This window comes from Lygodium microphyllum, chromosome 22 (genome assembly GCF_053477565.2).
Source record: "Lygodium microphyllum isolate KBCC chromosome 22, Lygodium_microphyllum_v1.1.10, whole genome shotgun sequence".
Classification (NCBI taxonomy): Eukaryota; Viridiplantae; Streptophyta; class Polypodiopsida; order Schizaeales; family Lygodiaceae; genus Lygodium; species Lygodium microphyllum.
In genome coordinates, this window is record NC_141156.1 from 49849217 (window position 1) to 49868144 (window position 18928).

The 18928-nt window shown below is 40.9% G+C and overlaps 1 protein-coding gene across 11 annotated transcripts in view; it reads right to left on the reverse strand.

The window, feature by feature from the left end:
• The window catches only part of LOC148017135 (uncharacterized), a 123838-nt gene that overhangs the window by 14772 nt on the left and 90138 nt on the right, over positions 1–18928 (reverse strand). For 10 of the 11 annotated variants that reach the window (XR_015687844.1, XR_015687843.1, XM_087662505.1 and 7 more), the window contains 5 exons: positions 16695–16844; positions 15059–15157; positions 4745–4849; positions 4533–4628; positions 4351–4430 (listed from right to left, as the gene is read on the reverse strand). Coding sequence is in view for 9 of the 11 variants with exons in the window: in XM_087662505.1 (XP_087518631.1) it covers positions 4351–4430; positions 4533–4628; positions 4745–4849; positions 15059–15157; positions 16695–16844 (530 nt within the window). In the remaining 2 variants the exon portion in view is untranslated. The remainder of the gene's footprint in view (positions 1–4350; positions 4431–4532; positions 4629–4744; positions 4850–15058; positions 15158–16694; positions 16845–18928) is intronic. The other variant, XM_087662502.1, reaches the window with a different exon arrangement.

Sequence of the window (18928 nt, forward strand, 5' to 3'; positions counted from 1 at the left end):
TTGTCACCTCCACTTGGCTGCCTCAATAAGTGACCGCTCTCTCTCTTAAAGCCAATCTGTATGTGTGAGAGATCATGAACTTGATTTTCCCAATATTCATTGAGAGCCCTCTGTGTGTAAAAAATCACTCAAGCATTCATGTGGCACAAAAATCCCACCTATGAGTCAGATATGAGGATATTGTTATTAGCATAAAGCAGTAGAGTGGCCAGTAGTCCAGAGTGATAAACTACTACCATCTCCTCTATCTGAGAACTCAGCAATCTCATCAATGTCATCTGCATGGCACTCTGTATCTCATCTGACAACCACCTAGGAATCTAACTCAATCCACCACTCTGTCATATACTGACATGATTCCCTCATATCCGCTCTAGCGAGTCTTGTAGTATTATGTCAAAAGCTTTGATGAAATCTACAAAGCAACAATGAGTTCTGCAGCCCTGTGCATTCGCCTGCTCAATCAAGATCCGCAAGGTGAAAATATGATCTAAGGGTATTATGAAAAAGGAGAGATCTGCTCCAATGGGTCAGGGGAGGGGATCCTAATAAGTTATGTATGAGTTGGGATGTCTCCCATGATCCCAGTATGTAGTCCACTGTGTTGCTCCCTCTTCCATGTGGGAAGGCCACCTCCTTATTAGCTCTAGATTACTGTAACTCTTGACCATTGTGGGTGACTACACCAACACCAGCAAATGCTCCATAGTCCTCCTCTATCACAAGAAACTCTAAAGGATCTCCCTTGATATCAAAAGGTACTGTATTGTCTACACATCATCCTTGCATTGACATCTCCACCAAAAGAACTTATCCAAACCTCATATACTATATGATCTCAATAGAGAGTGCTATATGGTGATGTAGTTCCTCATACTTCCTTTGTTGAAATGTCGAGCTCTACATGAGCTGGCATCGACTATGTATCTTGGTGATATGTCAGGATATTATTCATTGGCATGTTAGGTGACTGATATGAGGATACACCAATGATTTTACAATTGAACTACACCCACATAGTTCATCCTTGGTTATGGAAAATTCATTGTGCCACATCTTTTGTCCTTAGCGGGTTCACACTTAGTGGCCACATATACATATGTTGTGGTATTTTCATATTAGTCTTTTATCATGTTGTAGAATTAGTTCTTTTGTGTGAAAGAAGAAGAAGAAGATTTCAGCCCTATCTCTCTATATGCTCAAGTCTCCATTGCCTTTGTGTGTATGCTCTTGATTCTTCATCTCTTTTCCCTCTTGTCTGTTTTCATGGTATCAGAGTCGTCCCATGGTTGCGGGAGCTCGTTTGAAGGCTATGGAGAAGACGTTGGAGCACAAAAGAAAGCAAGCAAACAATAGGTAAGAAGCTCTTCTATCTTGTTTAATTTGCCTTGGGTTATAGCAGCACAAGGCTCCTGAGGCTGGCAGGGCTACAATCTCCAATTGCAGTCAAACTTGGTGAGCAAGAAGAATAGTGTACATACTACAGATAAGCCCTTTAGGGCTTTTCGCATTGTAATTTTTAGCCTTTGAGGTCATTTTGGCCTTTGTTCTAGACCTGCAAGTGGTCCCGACAACAGTTTTAGGGTATATTGTAGCTTCGGCTATGTTGGTTATTTACAGGTGTACAGGTTACATATTTTGAATCTGTAAGGTTTCAAGTGTTTGCTGGGTTGCAGACACAAAAGACATCTATATACACATTGCAGATTGTGGTTATTGTTGTGCAATCAGTCACCTATTATAACAGATGTATCATCGGGTTTCTCTCATGTTGATGCTGATTCAAATGGCTTTGAGCAGAGCTTGGATGAGGAGTTTGGAATTCCGTCTATTAAAACACTTAGTGTGCGGAAGGCACAAGAGGATACTAAAGTACCTAGTACTAATCCAAGTCCACGCAGGTCAAGTAGAGTAAGAAAGCCAACACAACGCTTGACATATGATAGGTATGTAGGTCATGACTATGTATACATAGCTAAGGTTGTGTAGGATATTCCACTTGTTTTGAGGATGCAGTGGAAAATGAGTATTGGGATTGTGCTAAGAATGAAGAAATGGCTACACTTATGGATAACGACACATGGGAGTTGATGCCTTTACTTGAAGGCAAGAAGCCATTGGCTATAAATGGGTTTACAAGGTTAAACATAAGTTAGATGGGTCTATTGAGCACTATAAGGCATGACTGGTTGCCAAAGGGTATGCGCAGACTCATGGTATTGATTATGAGGATACTTTTGCTCCAGTGGCTAAAATGGCCACTATAAGGGTTGTCATAGCAATGGCTACATCAAAGGGTAATGGATGTAAAGAATGCCTTTTTGCAGGGGGAGCTGTAAGGGAAGTTTATGTGAAGCAGCCACTTCGTTATGTGGATGAGAATCATCCAAATTATGTATGTAGGCTTCATAAGGCCTTGTATGGGTTGAACCAAGCACTCAGAATATGGCATGACAAGATTGCAAAATACCTTGTAAGCATTGGTTTTGCAAAGCATGGGTTGATCACTCACTCTATGTCTATGAGAGTGATGCATGTAATGTGGTTATTATTGTATATGTGGATGATTTGATCATTGTGGGTGAAAGTGAGACAGAGATTGACCATGTGAAGGGTCTCCTCAAGACTGAATTTAAGATGAAGGATTTGGGAGAGCTATGCTATTTTCCCAACATAGAGATAATTAAGGCTCCAGAAAGTATATGGTTGTTACAGAGATAGTTGCATTGGATGAGTTGAGAAAGTATGGTATGGCTGATTGCAAGCCTATGCCTATACCTTTAGATGTTAATGCTAAGCTTAGTGTACATGAGGGTGATGCAATTGAGGATGTCACTATGTATCGGAAGATTGTGGGTAGTCTTATCTATTTGACAATCACTAGGCCAGACCTGAACTACACAGTTGGTTTGGAGAGTCACTTTATGTAGCTTCCATAGAAGCCACATTTAGATGCGGTGTGGCGTGCTATGTCAAGTCCACATTAGATTATGCCTAATTCTATGGTGCACGTATACCATTGGACTCACATAGTTTATAGATATAGATTGGGTTGGCAATATTTCAAACAAGAGATCTACTAGTGGTTTTATGTTTTCCTTTGGTAGTAGTGCTGCTATTACTAGGAGCAGCAAGAAATAGCCGACAATTGCCTTGTCTAGTACAGAGGCAAAGTACAAAGGTGCTGCAATTACACTATGTGAGGTAGCTTGGTTACGCAAGTTACTTGGTGATTTAGGGATGTAGGTGGACCAAAAGGTTATCATCTATTGCGATAACCTTAGTAGCATTCAATCGGCTAGGAATCCAGTATATCATGTGTGGATGAAATACATAGAGGTCCATTACCATTTCATTTGAGAGCGGGTTCTAATAGGTGATATTTTCTTGGCTTATGTCAGCAGAGAGGATCAAGCTGCTAACATTTTCAAGAAGGCATTGATAGTCGAGAAGTTTCAACACTTCATGACTATGCTTGGAGTTCATAAGCTCATACTAAGCTTGATGGAGAGTGTTGAGATGTTAAGCTCTACATGAGCTGGCATCCACTACATGTCTTGGTGATATGGCAGGATATTATTCATTGGCATGTTAGGTGACCGACATGAGGATATGCGAGTGATTCTACAATTGGACTACACCCACGTAGTTCATTCTTGGTTATGGCACATTTATTGTGCCGCCTCTTTTTTCCTTAGCACGTTCATATTTAGTGACCACATGTACATAAATTGCGGTATTTTCATATTAGTCTTTTATCATGTTGTAGACTTAGCTTTTTGTGTGGTGGAAGAAGAAGAGATTTTAGCCCAATCTCTCTGTGTGCTCAAGTCTCCATTTCCTTTGTGTGTATGCTCTTGATTCTTCACATCTCTTCCCTCTTGTCTATTCTCATCCTCCTTCTCCTAGGCCCTCTTTGTGCCATCTATGCCTATGGCCTATCTGGATGTATCAGTCAGAAGAGAAGGGTGTTGGCTTATACATATAAAGTACTGATATCTTTCTGTGTTAGACCTTTGCCAAGGAAATAAGTAGCAAAAGAAAAATCAATAGAATGGTGCATTTGGGGATGGTGCCCTCAAAATGTAACTTGCCCTGCAAGGTGTGATGCTTACACTTCAACAAGGTGCCTCAAGGCTATTGAGTCATGTGACATATGTAGTCACAAAAGTGCTGAGATGTTTACTCCCTGGATGGACAAAAATGAAATTCAAACTGGATGTTCATGGGCTCTAATTCAACTATCATTATTGAAGTGAGGAGAAATTCTCTTGGAAGGAGTTAAGTGTGCTTTTTAAAATGTAATGCACTTTATGTTCTCTATTGACTCAAGATTGGTTAAGATAGTACCCCTTCACAAGCTGTCTACGAAGCCCTTCTGAGAGTTTTTTTCCATCACCAAACTGACGCTCCATGGCATCCAAGAAAACCTTTTAACGTGAACCATGTTAACTTGATTCCTGAACAGAGAGTGGCTTTTCGAAGGTAACAGCTTTTCTTTGTTTATTAACGGAAATGTGCTACACACTTACATCTTTCCAATGTTCTTCCATTCTTCGGCTCATTTGACCAAAACGTATGTGATTCAGATTTTTTAGCCATTCAAAGTACGATACAGTTACACCACCCTGAACAACAGGCATCAGCACTATTTCAAACTAATGCAGTCTATTTGAGTAGAGCCATTTTCCATTACTTTGAAGTACACAAACTAATCTGAGACACATGATGGTTTTGAAAATACTGCATTAAGCAGCAAGTCTGGCAGAATGATAATGCCTTTGTCTTCCAGAATCTTCTCTGCAGGAGGAGTGACTGGCCCATTGGCCGCTTCAGCTACAACTTTAGCCTGAATAAAGAGCTACAAGTTTATTCATATCTTGTGTTCAAATTCTAACAGAATCCTAGGTTGTGCTTGGTTGCAGTTCAATCACTATAGCAAAGTCAGATAATTTCTCATACAGTGTATGTGTGATATGTGAAGAGTCTTCATATAAAAAACAAACATGCTTTTCTTTTATAAAGAAAAGAAAACTCTAAGAAATCCCTTAGACATAACCATCACAATGCTAAAAGACATAGTACAAATCCAAATACATGAAGAGTATAAGCTCAGAGAAGACTTCTCCTAGGCTGGTGGACTCTCTCAAAGGAAGATGTCTAGTACAAGAGCTAACAGGAAATTCCTCGTCATCTACAACAAAACTAATGCCGAATGCCTTAATGGATGAAGGCTCTAAAATCCCAAATGTTTACGAAGGCAGCTCGCTATCATATGCAGCATTCTTAGATGGAGATTTGCAGGTAGAAATTTATGTAACTCAGCCACCTTGCTTGGAGATAAAAACACAAAGTCTTTGATTTCCAAAAGGCACTTTATAGCTTGAAGCAAGTACCTTATAATTGGTATGAAAAGATACATGCATATTTCATTTGCCTTGGTCTCACTGATAGCCCCAAGTGCAACCACCCTCTAAGTATGCAAGTTCAGTAAGGATTCACTTATCTTGATTCTACATGTAGACGGCATGATCATTACTCGACCATGTGAGTTGAAAATTCAAATAATTTATCCTATGCTTGGTATGAAAAGATGCATAATTGATGTTCCTTGATTTTTCCAATATCCCCAACTGCAAGAACCCTCTATGTGCACAAGTGTGGTTAGGATTCAGAAAAAAAAGTTAGCATGATGGATTTCAAGAACAGAGTGATGTGTGGGGCGAGTATGACAGAAAAATATGTTTATCTGTGGTGTAAGGGTTGTTTATGGAAGAAGAACAGACCATATGAAAACAACTTGTTGGCTCAGATTTCGCCTTTGACAATAGTGGCAGATACCTACTGTGCACTGAGTGTCTGAGTCAATTTTGCCAAGGTCTTACAGATTTCATTGGCCAGCAGCTTTGATGCTGTTGATATACTTGAACGATAGTGCACGATATTGGATAAACTATAATATCCACTGGCAGAAGCAGGCAGATTAGCAGGAGCATCAAAAAGAGGCTGAGCAAAGAGCCTATCATATTACACAGTGCTAGGCCTTGTGGCTAAGGTAAATTTTGTACGATTTAAGGTGTCTATTGCTATACATTGGAGCACTTCAGAATGTTAACATACAATTGCAGTGGGAATCCAATCCTCATAAAATCTCTGCATAATGGAAACTGGGATATCAATATGTGCAGACACAGATTAAGCTGGCACTATTCTATTGAGCACTTTTGTACTAGAGACAATGCCATACATGTTTCACGAAAGTCCTATATCAAACTACATGGAATCAGGTTCCTTGAAGGGTTGAAATTGATATACCATGCTAGAACTGAAGAGGGTGTGTTACAAACTACATAAAAACTTCATGCACTATGCCCCTTCGCCACTAGCCAGGGTATTTTCAAGGAATAGGGTGCTCATATGAGGCTTGTATCCAGACTGTTGAAAGGTACTGATTGCGGTTGTGCAATGCTACATTGGATGGGTGAAAACGTAAAAGATAACACCTCACTTAAGAGGGGGTGTTGGGAATGTAAGCTTGGTGTTGTGGGGGTGTGTGTGTGTGAAAGCACTACGTGCTAGATATTGTATGGTGTGAGGACATGGATGCCAGGTGTGGACAGAAGTGTGCCACATAGGTACACACATGGAAAGTGTGCGTAATAGTGTGTCACATGGAGAGAGAGACACGGAAATTGTGAGGCTACACAAATGAGGCCTCACCTCCCTATAAAATGTAACCAGTGTATGCAATGTAAAGTGAGAAGAATTGTTGAGTGTGAATATTGTGTGTCTCCGCCGTCTTTAGCCATGGAGTTCCTTGTCTATTTTAATCATCCTTCATTATCAATGCACTATTCATCTAACACACCATGATTAATCCCACATTGGGATTATTAACATGGTATCACAACCATATTAGTGCTCTTGATCATGGTCTATTCATGGTATATCATTGAATGTTCTCTTATTAGATTCAATACTAGTATGATGTAGCATCCTTGTTTTAAAACATAACTGCACCCTCATTATCATTATGATTGCAAATAAGGGAGCTGAAATATTTTGAAGATTATGAAGAGGCCATCAACATCAGATGAAGAAGCTTTGTATTATGGAGACTGGAAATGGAGTTTTTCACAGCGAGTGGAGCCATCATCAAAGAAGATACTGATAGGAGTTAAAGTTATTTGGCCATTTTAGCTCTTTTTCTTGGAGTTTTTGGGCCCAAAGGTTGGCCAAAGGAGACAAGGGTTGCCATTTGGCGGACATTGGCATCTGATTTGCTCTTGCTATTGCAAGAAGCATGTTAGTGTGCATATGCTTGCTGTCATTGGAATGGAAAGTGGTGTTAGTCCAAGTTGGAGCATGTCGATTGAGGCATGCCTTGTGAAAATGCTCAAGGATGAGCATGTGGAGTGGAAGCAAAAATTGCTTTCACATACTTGGCACCTTGGAGGTTTCTCAAAGGAGACAAGCATGTGAAAAGCACCCTTGAAGATGTATGTTGAAAGAGCATGCAAGTTTGCTCAACTTGGCTATTTCTAGGCCTACATCAAGGCCTCAGCTTTGGGTCTAGTTGAGGTAATAGTTAAGGTGGATTGGACCTAGTTCTGAAGATAATAATGGCAAGTGAGAGGCTAAGCTACCAAAGTAGCTATTGCTCAAACTATAGTCGATGACACCAGTGAGTCCAAGACAAAAGGAGTTGACAACGATACTAAGATCCTGAAGGAAGAAATTGAGACGTTTACAACTTTCATGGAAGTGAAGATTGTTGAGGGGTTGCAAACTAGAACAAAGAGAGCCATCAATTTGCATATTGCGAGGGAGGAAGGCAGGATCGAAGCTCAGCACAGAAAACCAGTAGACAGTATAAGAGTGAAGCACGACACCCAATGCAATAGACTGAAAGAGTGTAAACTGAAAGTATAGGTACAACCCTTAAACCTTAGGGTTGTAGGGGATGTTCACACCCGAACACGGTAAGTGCCCGTAAGTGTGTGTCATAAGCACATACGAAATAATACCATAAGTCTAGGGGAAACAACCTCACCTAGTGAGAGTAAAGAGTGCCCCAGTGCCCTACTGATCACCGACACTCCTATGTGAGCGTAGGCGTGAGTGAGGTGTGAGTGAAATACCCAACAAAACCCCCTGAAGTGAAGAGCGATCAAGAGTACAAGGATCATCCGCCACCAAAGGAGATCAAATTTAAAGCATTGCGAAATGCTTCAAATTTTTCACGAGGAAGAGCTTTGGTGAAGATGTCTGCTACATTACTGGTGGTAGGACAATAGACAAGGCTGATATCATCTGCATGTAGCCTCTCTCTGACAAAGTGATAGTGTATCTCAATGTGTTTCGTGCGTGCATGAAACACTGGGTTCTGTGCCACTGCAATGGCACTTTGACTATCAGTGAACAAAGGAGTAGGCTCCATAATAGATACATCCAGATTAGCTAGCAAGCGTCTAATCCATACGCATTCAACTGTGGTAGTGAAAGTTGCCTTGTATTCAGCTTCACATGATGATGTGGCAACAGTGGATTGTCTCTTGCTAAGCCAAGATATGCAAGACGAGCCAAGAAAGAAACAATTGCCACTAGTGGAGTGACGTGAATCATAATCACCAACCCAATCAGAATCACTGTAAGCATGTAACTGCACAGGTCCCCCCTTGGCATAAAGCAATCCAAGAGATCTAGTACCCTGCAAGTAACGGAAGACACCCTTAACAGCTTGCCAATGTGACATGCGTGGCTAATGCATATATCTGCTCAGGGCTGAAACTGCAAACTGTATGTCCAGCCTAGTATTGCATAAGTAAATAAGACATCCAACTGTTGGAGTATATGTGTGTATATCAAACAAATCACGTCTCAAGAAGTTTACCAATGTATCTTGATTGTGATAACCCAATATCTCTAGGATCATGTATGAACTGAATGTCCAAGTAATAATGCAAAGACCCCAAGTCTGACATCTCAAAAGTTTGATGTAAATTTTGTTTAAATGCTGAAATCTGATTAGCATGTATCCCTGTAAGCAAGAGATCATCAACATAGAGACAAATGATCAACATGGATCCCCCCTCTTTACATATGTAAAGGGTAGACTCAGATGAGTTGTTTATGAACCCTTGGCTAAGCAAGAAAGCATCTATCTTTGCATACCAAGCTCTAGGAGCTTGTTTTAAACCATATAAAGCTTTTTTCAGCTTGCAAACCAAGTGTTCCAAGCTCTCAACTGCAAACCAATGGGCTGCTGTACATATACTTGCTTATGAAGTTTCCCATGCAAAAATGCAGTTTTAATATCCAACTGATGCACAATCCATCCATAATGAGCAGCCAAAGCAATCATAGACCTGATGGTCGTCATAGGGGAGGTAGGAGCAAATGTCTCCTCATAGTCTATGCCTTTCTTCTGTGCATAGCCTCTGGCTACAAGCTTTGCCTTGTATTTGTCAATGGATCCATTTGCATTCCGTTTCAGCTTGTAGACCCATTTTGTTCCAATGGTTTTCTTCCCAAATGGAAAAGACACCAAATCCCATGTTTATTTCTTAATGATAGAATCCAATTTAGCTTGCATTGCCGCCATCCAATGCACACTTTGTTGTGCATCCTCAAAACATTCAGGCTCCTCATCATCAAGGGTGCTTGCTGCCATAACGAACTCCATGGTATGTGCAATATCATGCATACGAGCTTGCCTTCTAGTACGACCAGCCATAGGTGCATCCAGATGACTATCTTTCATGGTCTGTAAATACTATCTAGGCATTTGTCTTGCCTCCTAACTGTGCATAAGCTCTTGCTGAACTTCAGTTTCAGCACTTTGCTGACTATTCAGATCAGCCAATGGCTGATTTTCTGCATTTTCCAAAGGGGCAACTAGCTGAACATTGAGTTCACTTGCTGAAACTCTAGCTAAATCACCAAATGTAATGGGCAGCAGCTCTTCAAATACATCACGGGCAGCCTGATATGTGTCTAAACTAGCCAAGGATAATTCTGATTTTTCATTAAATAGTACATCCCTATTGACAAACACCTTTTTAGAAACAGGATCATAGAGTCTGTAGCCTTTGCTCTCATTGCTATATCCCACAAAAATGCATTTAATAGCCTTGTTATCCAACTTTTTTCTGAGAACCTTTGGAATATGTACATATGCAAGGCACCCAAAAGTACAAAAGTGTCCAACAGAAGGTTTCCGGATGTTCCAAGCCTCAAAAGGTGTAATTTACTTCAAAGCTTTGGTGGGGCATCTGTTCAAAACATGGCAAGCACAATAACTGCTTCCATCCAAAAATTGTGAGGCAAGCTCTTTGCCTTCAGTATACATCTGGCCATCTCCATGAGTGACCAATTCTTCCTCTTTGCAACCCCATTCTGCTGTGGAGTATAAGCAGAAGTGTACTAATGGACATTGCCCTTCTACTTCAAAAAGGAATTCAGCATAGAGGAAATGTATTCCCCTCCTCCGTCCGAACAGAAAGTCTTAATTTTACAGCCAGACTGGTTTTCAACAAGTGCAATAAAAGCCAAGAATGCATCATACACTTCTGACTTTTTGACCAAAGAGCAGACCCAACAAAATCGAGTAAAGTCATCAATAAAAGTCACAAAAAAGTAACATCCTCCCAATGACTTTGTCTACATAGGCCCACATACATCTGAATGCACTAATTGCAATCTGGTTGTTGCTCTAAAAGCAACATCACGGGGAAACGAAAAATGATGCATTTTTCCCAAATACATCCTTCGCATAAGTGCTCAGGAGGTCTCTCCAACAGAGGTAATCCATCTAGCATTTGCATATGCTGCAAGAGCATCAAGCTGCCAAAGTTCACATGCCCCATCCTAGCATGCTATAACTTTGCCTGTATCATAGCAGGAGTAAGAGTGGATGTCAAATACGCTGATTAATCAACTGAAAGAGCATCCAACTCGTATAACCCATGGCATAAAGTGCCTGTCAAGACCAAAGTCATGTGTTCTTTGTCTCTCACCATGCATCCGTCATCATCAAATGTGACCTACAATCCACAATGTGCCAAAGAAGAAATAGAGAGCAGATTCTTCTTTATGCCTGGCACAACTTAAGCATCCTGTAGGCGGAGAATAGAGCCATCAATGGCTGTGAGCACAATCAACCCAATACCTAGAACAGGGTATGATGCATTGTTGACACACTGTACAGACTTGCCAACTGGAGCTGCAAGAACAAATGCAAATAAATCTCTGCAAGATGTAATATGCCTCAAAGCACCACTGTCAAAAAACCAAGTGCCTGCATCCTCAGTAGAGCTAAATGCTCGATCTACCCAAGAGGTGCCATAACTGCATGTGTAAAAACAATAGTCCCTATCTGCAACAAAGGACGTGGACTCAGTAGTAGTGAAAGGAGCGTCAGAAACAGACATTCCTGACTCCTTCTCCTTGGCGATTCGCTTTCTACACTCAGTGATGTAGTGGCCTGGCTTCTTACAGTAATGGCATTTGCCCTTTTTGGCTTGCGTGCCTCCTTGTTTTTTACTTGCCTGTGATGTGCCAGAAGTTCCAGAACTCTACGGAGCATTTTTCACTTGGCTGCCTTTGTCCTTTTGTCCAGCCAGAAAAGCCTGCTCAGAGGCTATAGCATCCACACCACTATTTCTCCTTGTTTGCTCCTCCTCTAGAAGTAAACTGACTAGCTGAAGAAAAGTGATTGGCTACGCGGAAATCCTCATGGTGAGGTTTAAGGCCGTATGAAAAGCCAAGTATAAAGGAGGTAATGAGTTCAAAGTGGTAGATATCATATGTGCATCTGAATGGTACTCATCAACATTCATGAGTTGCTCTCGCAAGTCCTGAATTTTGTTCAAGTGATCCTGAATAGAATCACCTTCATCCATTTTCAATGTCTCTAGCTCTTTCTTTAAAAAAGAGATGCAAATCTCATTCTTGTCTGCAAATATTTGCTCCAAAGTTAGCCAAGCTTCCCGTAAAGAAGCTGTTGAACGAATGTGGGGGATGATTGATCCGCTGAACTGCCAATGCAATCAGCGACAAAGCCTGTGCATTCCATGCTTTTTGAGCTACTGATCTTTGTGGGAGTGGCTGAAGTGGAGCAGGCTGAGGTGCCTGTTGTGTATATCTTCTTGGAGGAGGAGTAGCTGGAGCCACAACTCCAGGTCGAGCTTCTTCTCCACTGACATAATCCCAAAGATTTTTTGCCACAAGTACATTCTTCATCATGAAGGACCAAAGTGAATAGTTATTTCCATCCAATCTGTCCTCCTTAGATATATAGGTGAAGACATCTCCTCCCTGATTTGCCATGATTATCAATTACCAAAAAAGGCAAAAGAGCAACGTCAAAGCGGGACCAAACTGGAAATTTGAAAATTTCAAAAAATTGTAGGAAGTAACTTTCCGCAATTAGTGTACAGAGGTGCACTCTGTCAAAACTGTTTGTAATGCACACAATCCAACATGCAATCAGTGTTCAGCAACACTGTACCAGCAAAATCCCCAAAATTTCCTGCCTTAAATTTGTTCAAAATCAGCTCTATCTAGTATTGGAAAGTTACCCGACTTATCGGGTCCACCCAGCCATAGGTGTTTGGTCGTTAGGATTGAGGCCTCCCATTTTTCTCGATTGAGTTTGCTTTAGTTTTCTAATTAGAAATGCATACTACCACATTGTTTAGACATATAAAAACAATTTCATTTTATTACTCCGTTAAACTGGGTTCGTTAAACTCAATCTTTAGTACATAACAAACAATTCAAAAATCAATTACTTTATTTCATAATAACAAGTAGAACCATCATTCTGTAGAGTGGTACAAAACCGTCTTTCTGCAGAAAGACACTGTTTAGCCTAGGACCTTCCAATCCCCCGGGATTGGGCTCTATGTGATCACATTGTCCACGGTCAACATGGAATTTACTGGCTCAAAGCCTATCCAAGCTTCCTTGAGTCTCAGGAGCCGTCCTACATAACAGGGGCACTTATCATTGGGCCCTTTGCCCTCTCAGGTGCTCGAGTGGTCTAAAACCAAAAACATTTACCTCCCTCGAGAGCATAGAATCCCCCCCGCAGGTGAGTTTTTCCACACTTTGCAGAGTGTTAGGGAGCATCGAGTTGGGGATTCCAACTTCCCAAACCACCACAATCCACAACTCGTTCAACTATGCAAATACGAAATCATAAGAGATATAATTCATCATTCACAAATCCAAAAGCAGTCATAACCATAAAACATTTTTAACAGACCTGTCAATGTATGTGATGCATAGAATCTCTCTCTCTCATCAATTCCCTTGTTCTTTTCTAAAAAGAAATTGATAATACTAAAATGCTTTTGTAAGTTTAAGTACGTTCTAACTAATCGTAATCTATGTAATAGACTTATCCTTTGGGCTTTTCTAACATTACTAACTTATCTCTCATTTTATCGTAAGATGCAAAAGAACAATATTAAAATTAGGAAGTTGTAGATAGCTTAAAAGTAATCCTTTTCTTATATACTAAACTTAATTATCTCCGTTCGGCCATCCATCCTGATTATGAGGCATGACCGCACCCTGGGTTTGTTGTGGAATAACCGGTCCTTCGAGTTAAATGGATTTGGGGATAACTTCCGTTTGCACTTCAGCTTTGTGTTGAGTTCCCTTAGCAGCGACTAATTCCTCGCGTTGGGGAGCTCTCTAAGCATGACCTCACTCAGCATCTCGACGTCTCTTGGGATCCATGGAAGAAGCTTGATGGATTTGAGCAGCGTTTCCGCATAGGCATGGATAGAGAGAGAGGCTGGACTGATTGCAGCAGAGCTTCACCGCGTCAACAGCAGAGAGACTTCTGAATGGGTTGTTCCTTTCTTTGACGTGACACTCTACCCCTATTTATATAGTAATCGGGGGGGTGTTAAAAAGAGAAAACACTTGCTTTTTAGCATTTTGGATAACATCGTCTCGATGATAAAGAGAGAATGTTTGCTTTTAGCATTTTCGATGACATCATCAATGATGTCAGAGAGAGGGCTCCGCTTTTGTAAACTCCAAGGCTCACGACTAAGGCGGCGAACAAGGCATAGACCTTGGCATACTTGGCAACGGGCTACGAAGGCTTCATTGGCGCCATTGGCTGCACATGAGAAACTTCCACTAGCTTGTAGGAAATTCTTCCCGAGAGGTCACCCATCCCGGCAGTGTCGTCACCGAAGTGCAGTTAACTGCCAAGTGACTATCCACTAGGCTAGTTCTTTTTGTTGTTCTATACTACAAACATAGTTTTAATAAGCTTGTCTTGGGAGGGTTTCCCAAGCCTTCCTTCTATGAATTGGCATATAATACATCGTTAATGATAACAATTATCTTCACAGTTAGAGCTAGTTTTAAAATTGTGCAATTTTGCTTTCAACATAAATCAATTTTTGGAATGTATACGCATATTGTTTATTAAAATAAGCTAAGTAATAGGGACATTACATTCTCTCTTTTCATATATCAATGTACTTCATTGACACATTCTACAGCATGTTGTATTGTGCATATTGCACAATGCCTTGTATATCTAGCTTGTGCTTGAGCTTCAGCACAAGGGAAAGCACAACTTCTCATAAAATGCTTCTTTCTCGTACACATCCCAAAATCTAAAGAGCTAACTAAATCAAATTTCTTCATTCTTTTCTTATAAATGACAAAAAATTAGAATTATCATGCACATTTGAACAAGGAAAGAAAGCCAGTTATGATGATTCCTTCAAAGAATGTGACATTCAATAATTTTCCCTATCTAGATGATGGTTACAACATACATTGATACAAGGAGCATTCCCCATGTTTGCTTGGGACACATCCCAAAATCTAAAGGGGTAAGTAAATCAAATTTCTTCATCCTTTTCTCAGAAATGACTAAAAATTAGATTTATCATGCAGACTAATTTTGAACAAGAAAAGAAAGCCAGTTATGATGACAATGCTGGTAATGAAATGAGACGAATTTCTTTTGAGAATGTGACATTCAATAATTCTCCCTATCTAGATGATGGTTACAACATACATTGATACGAGGAGCATTTCCCGTGTGCACTTGGGACTCCAAAGCTGCTGGAATCAACACATCGCAAGGAAACTCCAGAATCTGAGATGAATTATAAACCTACAGAATACATTGATTCGAATTAGCATTCATGAATCATGGTAGAAAATTCTGAGTTCACATATCAAGAAAGGTAATGCTTTAGATTACAATACATTGTGGACATGTTACATAAAGAATCATTAGCATATTGAATAGCCAATGAAATGACATGTGTTGTGCCTCAAAAATGTCATGTCTATGGCAAATATTACTGGCTACCAAGAGGCATACCCCACACTTTAATGCTTGAACTATTCATGGGGTCAGCATAAAGATCGATGCATCTTAGACCTCTCACTTAAAACTACATACTTCCTACAATCTGCTACAGTAAAGAAATGAAGCCTCCATTGAACATGACTGAGGAATGTGTGCACCTTATTGATGACTAGCTGAGGAATATGGAACATTTAGTGATGTTTTCATGGCTCAAGAAACATGTAGTGAGTGAGGTTTTGTCAGGCTACTATAGAGGCTGCTTGACAATCAATTGTTATTTCACAAAGTTTGACAGGCTGGAACTTTGGGAGCCCTAGGAGAGTTGTCAGATTTGCACTCAATTAAATCTTTTCAAGATAGTACAACTTGGGAATCCTCTAGTCCCTATACCAAGAGAACACTAGGTGTTGGATTTGAGCTAAAGCAAAAAGAAACAATAAGAAAAAGAGCGAGAGAGAGAAAGAGACAGCAGATACAAGTTTGTACTTTTATAATGCAAAATGAATGGGAAGTACAAACATTAAGATGTATCACCTACACCCAAAGTGGGTGTTCACACAGGGAAAATCCCCTCCCACAACAGAGGGTACAAAGTGCCAATGGGCTCTAACACCTGTTGGCTGTGCAAGGCCTTCAAGCTTACCACTGCCTAGGAGCTAGGTTTGATGATGAAGAAAATGTCTTGCATCTCAACCTTGTAAAGCAAGTGCCTACCTTGACTGCAGCTTAAGAGCCAGGTTCGATGATGAAGGCCATGATCTGCATCCCAGCCTTGAAAAGCAAGTACTTACCTTGGCTGACTGACAGCTAGCCAAAAGCTTCCTAGGTGATACAGTCCAAGCTCAGCTCCACATCAGCATACAATCTTGCAAGTCCCTCTCCACACAAACTTGGCCGCTTGCATGATCAAACCTGTTTCATTGGAGTCCCTATGTAGTCTTGTGGACAATGCTGACAAACCCAGTGCTGCTCAATCTATGCCAGCTAGCTACCAACTGCAAGTCCCCCATGGAAATGATACATAAGCTTTGCATTATGTGGATGGTGCGATCCCTGCAATATGAATCAAGGGATTGAGTGAGTTGAACAGGGCTCATTGGTGCAATCCCTGCAATCCCTGCAATATGAATCAAGGGATTGAGTGAGTGGAACAGGGCTCATTATGTGGATGGTGCAATCCCTGCAATATGAATCAAGGGATTGAGTGAGTGGAACAGGGCTCATTGGTGCCTTAATGCACACATGCTACAAGGCACATCTATGATCATCTGCATGCTTGCACAAACACCAAAACAAGAATAAACATACTGTTGTATGGTCCTCTTATTCAACTTACAGTTTTTGCTCCAGGAAACCCAGTGATTGTGCCTTTTTCTTTGTGATACTTCTGAATTTCCAGAACATCTAGCCCTTTTCCTGTTTCGTCAACCAGACCTCCATCAAGCTCAGCAATTGCTATTACTCGTCCCCCTGCTCCTTGCACAAACTGAAAAACAGTTGCCAGATTTAATCTGCTCATTGAAAGTAGAAAATCAATATATTGAACTACTGCTTCCAAAACATACACTAACTTTGGCTCATGGAGTCGCCACACATTGCCAATGATGTTCTTAGAATATATACCAAATTCAAGGAGCAATCTATGAGGATTTATGACATTAATAGCATTCTAAACATCCTAAATGCTTCAGCGACTACAAATTTCTTGAATGCTTCAATTGAGAGAGGATGTGCTGAATGCTTCAAACAATAAAATGAGAGGTCTGAAGAAGGTGACTATGTCTATATCAAGTTTCTTCAGGCTGTTAGAGTTAGAAAGTGCAAGTATATTGGTGCGTTAGATTAGTAGAGAGTAGATTATTATAGTGGGTAAATTGTGACATGTGGCAAGACAAATGGCTTTGTATACATATGGAACTGCTATCTTAACTATATGGTGTGAGAGTGCCTCACCTCATAGCAAGATACATGGATTGGTATATATTTCTGAGTGCTCTTTTAACTGTATGGTGTGGGCGTGGGTAAATTGTGACATGTGGCAAGACATCTGGCTTTGTATACAGGTGCCAGGGCACAATGCTTGGTATACATACATGCATGCTATTTTAACTGTATGGTGTAAATTGTGACATGTAGCAAGACATCTGGCTTTGTATACAGGTGCCAGGACACAATGCTTGGTATACATACATGAGTGCTATTTTAACTGTATGTTGTAAGAGAGCCTCACTTCACTTGAGGGAATGCTAAAGAATAGATTGCATTTTGGTCACCATTTTGTGTTCATTGTCTCTGTCTCTCTTTCCTGTGGAAATGACGGTCAGCTTGTGGAAAAATGGTTAGACAATATGTATCCCTCAGGGTCACTTTCCAGGGGCCACAGTTTTCATGGAAGGAGACTTCGGAGGCTAGGCTTGCATGGGCATATGCAGCTTTGGGTACTCTAGAGCGGCAGTGTGCACACATACAGTTTCAAGAGCCTTGTACCAAATTGTGGCCTTTTGACACTTTAGTTATGCCCACACTACTCTATGGGGCAGCCATTTGGGGCCCAAGCCTTTATCATACTAGATGGATGCCACTTATGGACTGTGATGGACCGGAAGCACAACATTATGATGGCTGGGAACACATGGAAAGATAGCTAGTCATGACGATAGCACGTATGATAAGGGCAAAAGCCTCAGTAACACAGGAGATCATCCAGGCAGAATTATGCGCTGCACCCATGGTAGTTGAGGCATTATTCCAAGCAATTACTTTCCTCCAGAGGATATGGTAGCTCTCTAAAAACCGATATCCTAGACTAGCGCTGGAGTCTTCAAGACAACTTGCAGCAAAGGGAGATAGATAGTGCTGGTATGCACATATGAGCACGTGGCTGAATTTACATGGCATGAGTACAAATAGACTGCCACCATTTGATTACAGCCTCGACTGCCCTACTTTGAGCCTCAGTTGTGCAGAGCTGAATAGTGTGATCAGAGTAGACATCACTAAAGTGGAGATAGAAAGGACTTGGTCCAAGCTGTGAGAGTAGAGGATCGAGATACAGCCAGATTCAGTAGACAGTGTGAGAGTGAGAGAGACAGAGTTGAAGCACGACACCCAAGAGAATCAACTGAATGAGTGTAATTTGAAAGTACAAAGTACAACCCTTAAACCTTAGGGTTGTAGGGGGGTGTTCACACCCGACACACACTAAGTGCCTAAATGTGTGTAACATAAGCACATAAGTACATACGATAATAAGACCATAAGTCTGGGGGAAAAAACCTCTCCTACCGAGAGTAAAAAGTGCCTCAGTGTCCTACTGATCACCGACACTCCCATATGAGCGTAGGCGTAAGTAAGGCGTGAGTAAAATACCCAACAAACCCCCCTGGAGTGAAGAGTGATCAAGAGTACAAGGATCATCCGCCACCAAAGGATATCAAATTTAAAGCATCGCGAAATGCTTCAAATTTGTCGCGAGGAAGAGCTTTGGTGAAGATGTCTGCCACATTACTGGTGGTAGGACAATAGACAAGGCTGATATCACCTGCATGTAGTCTCTCTCTGACAAAGTGA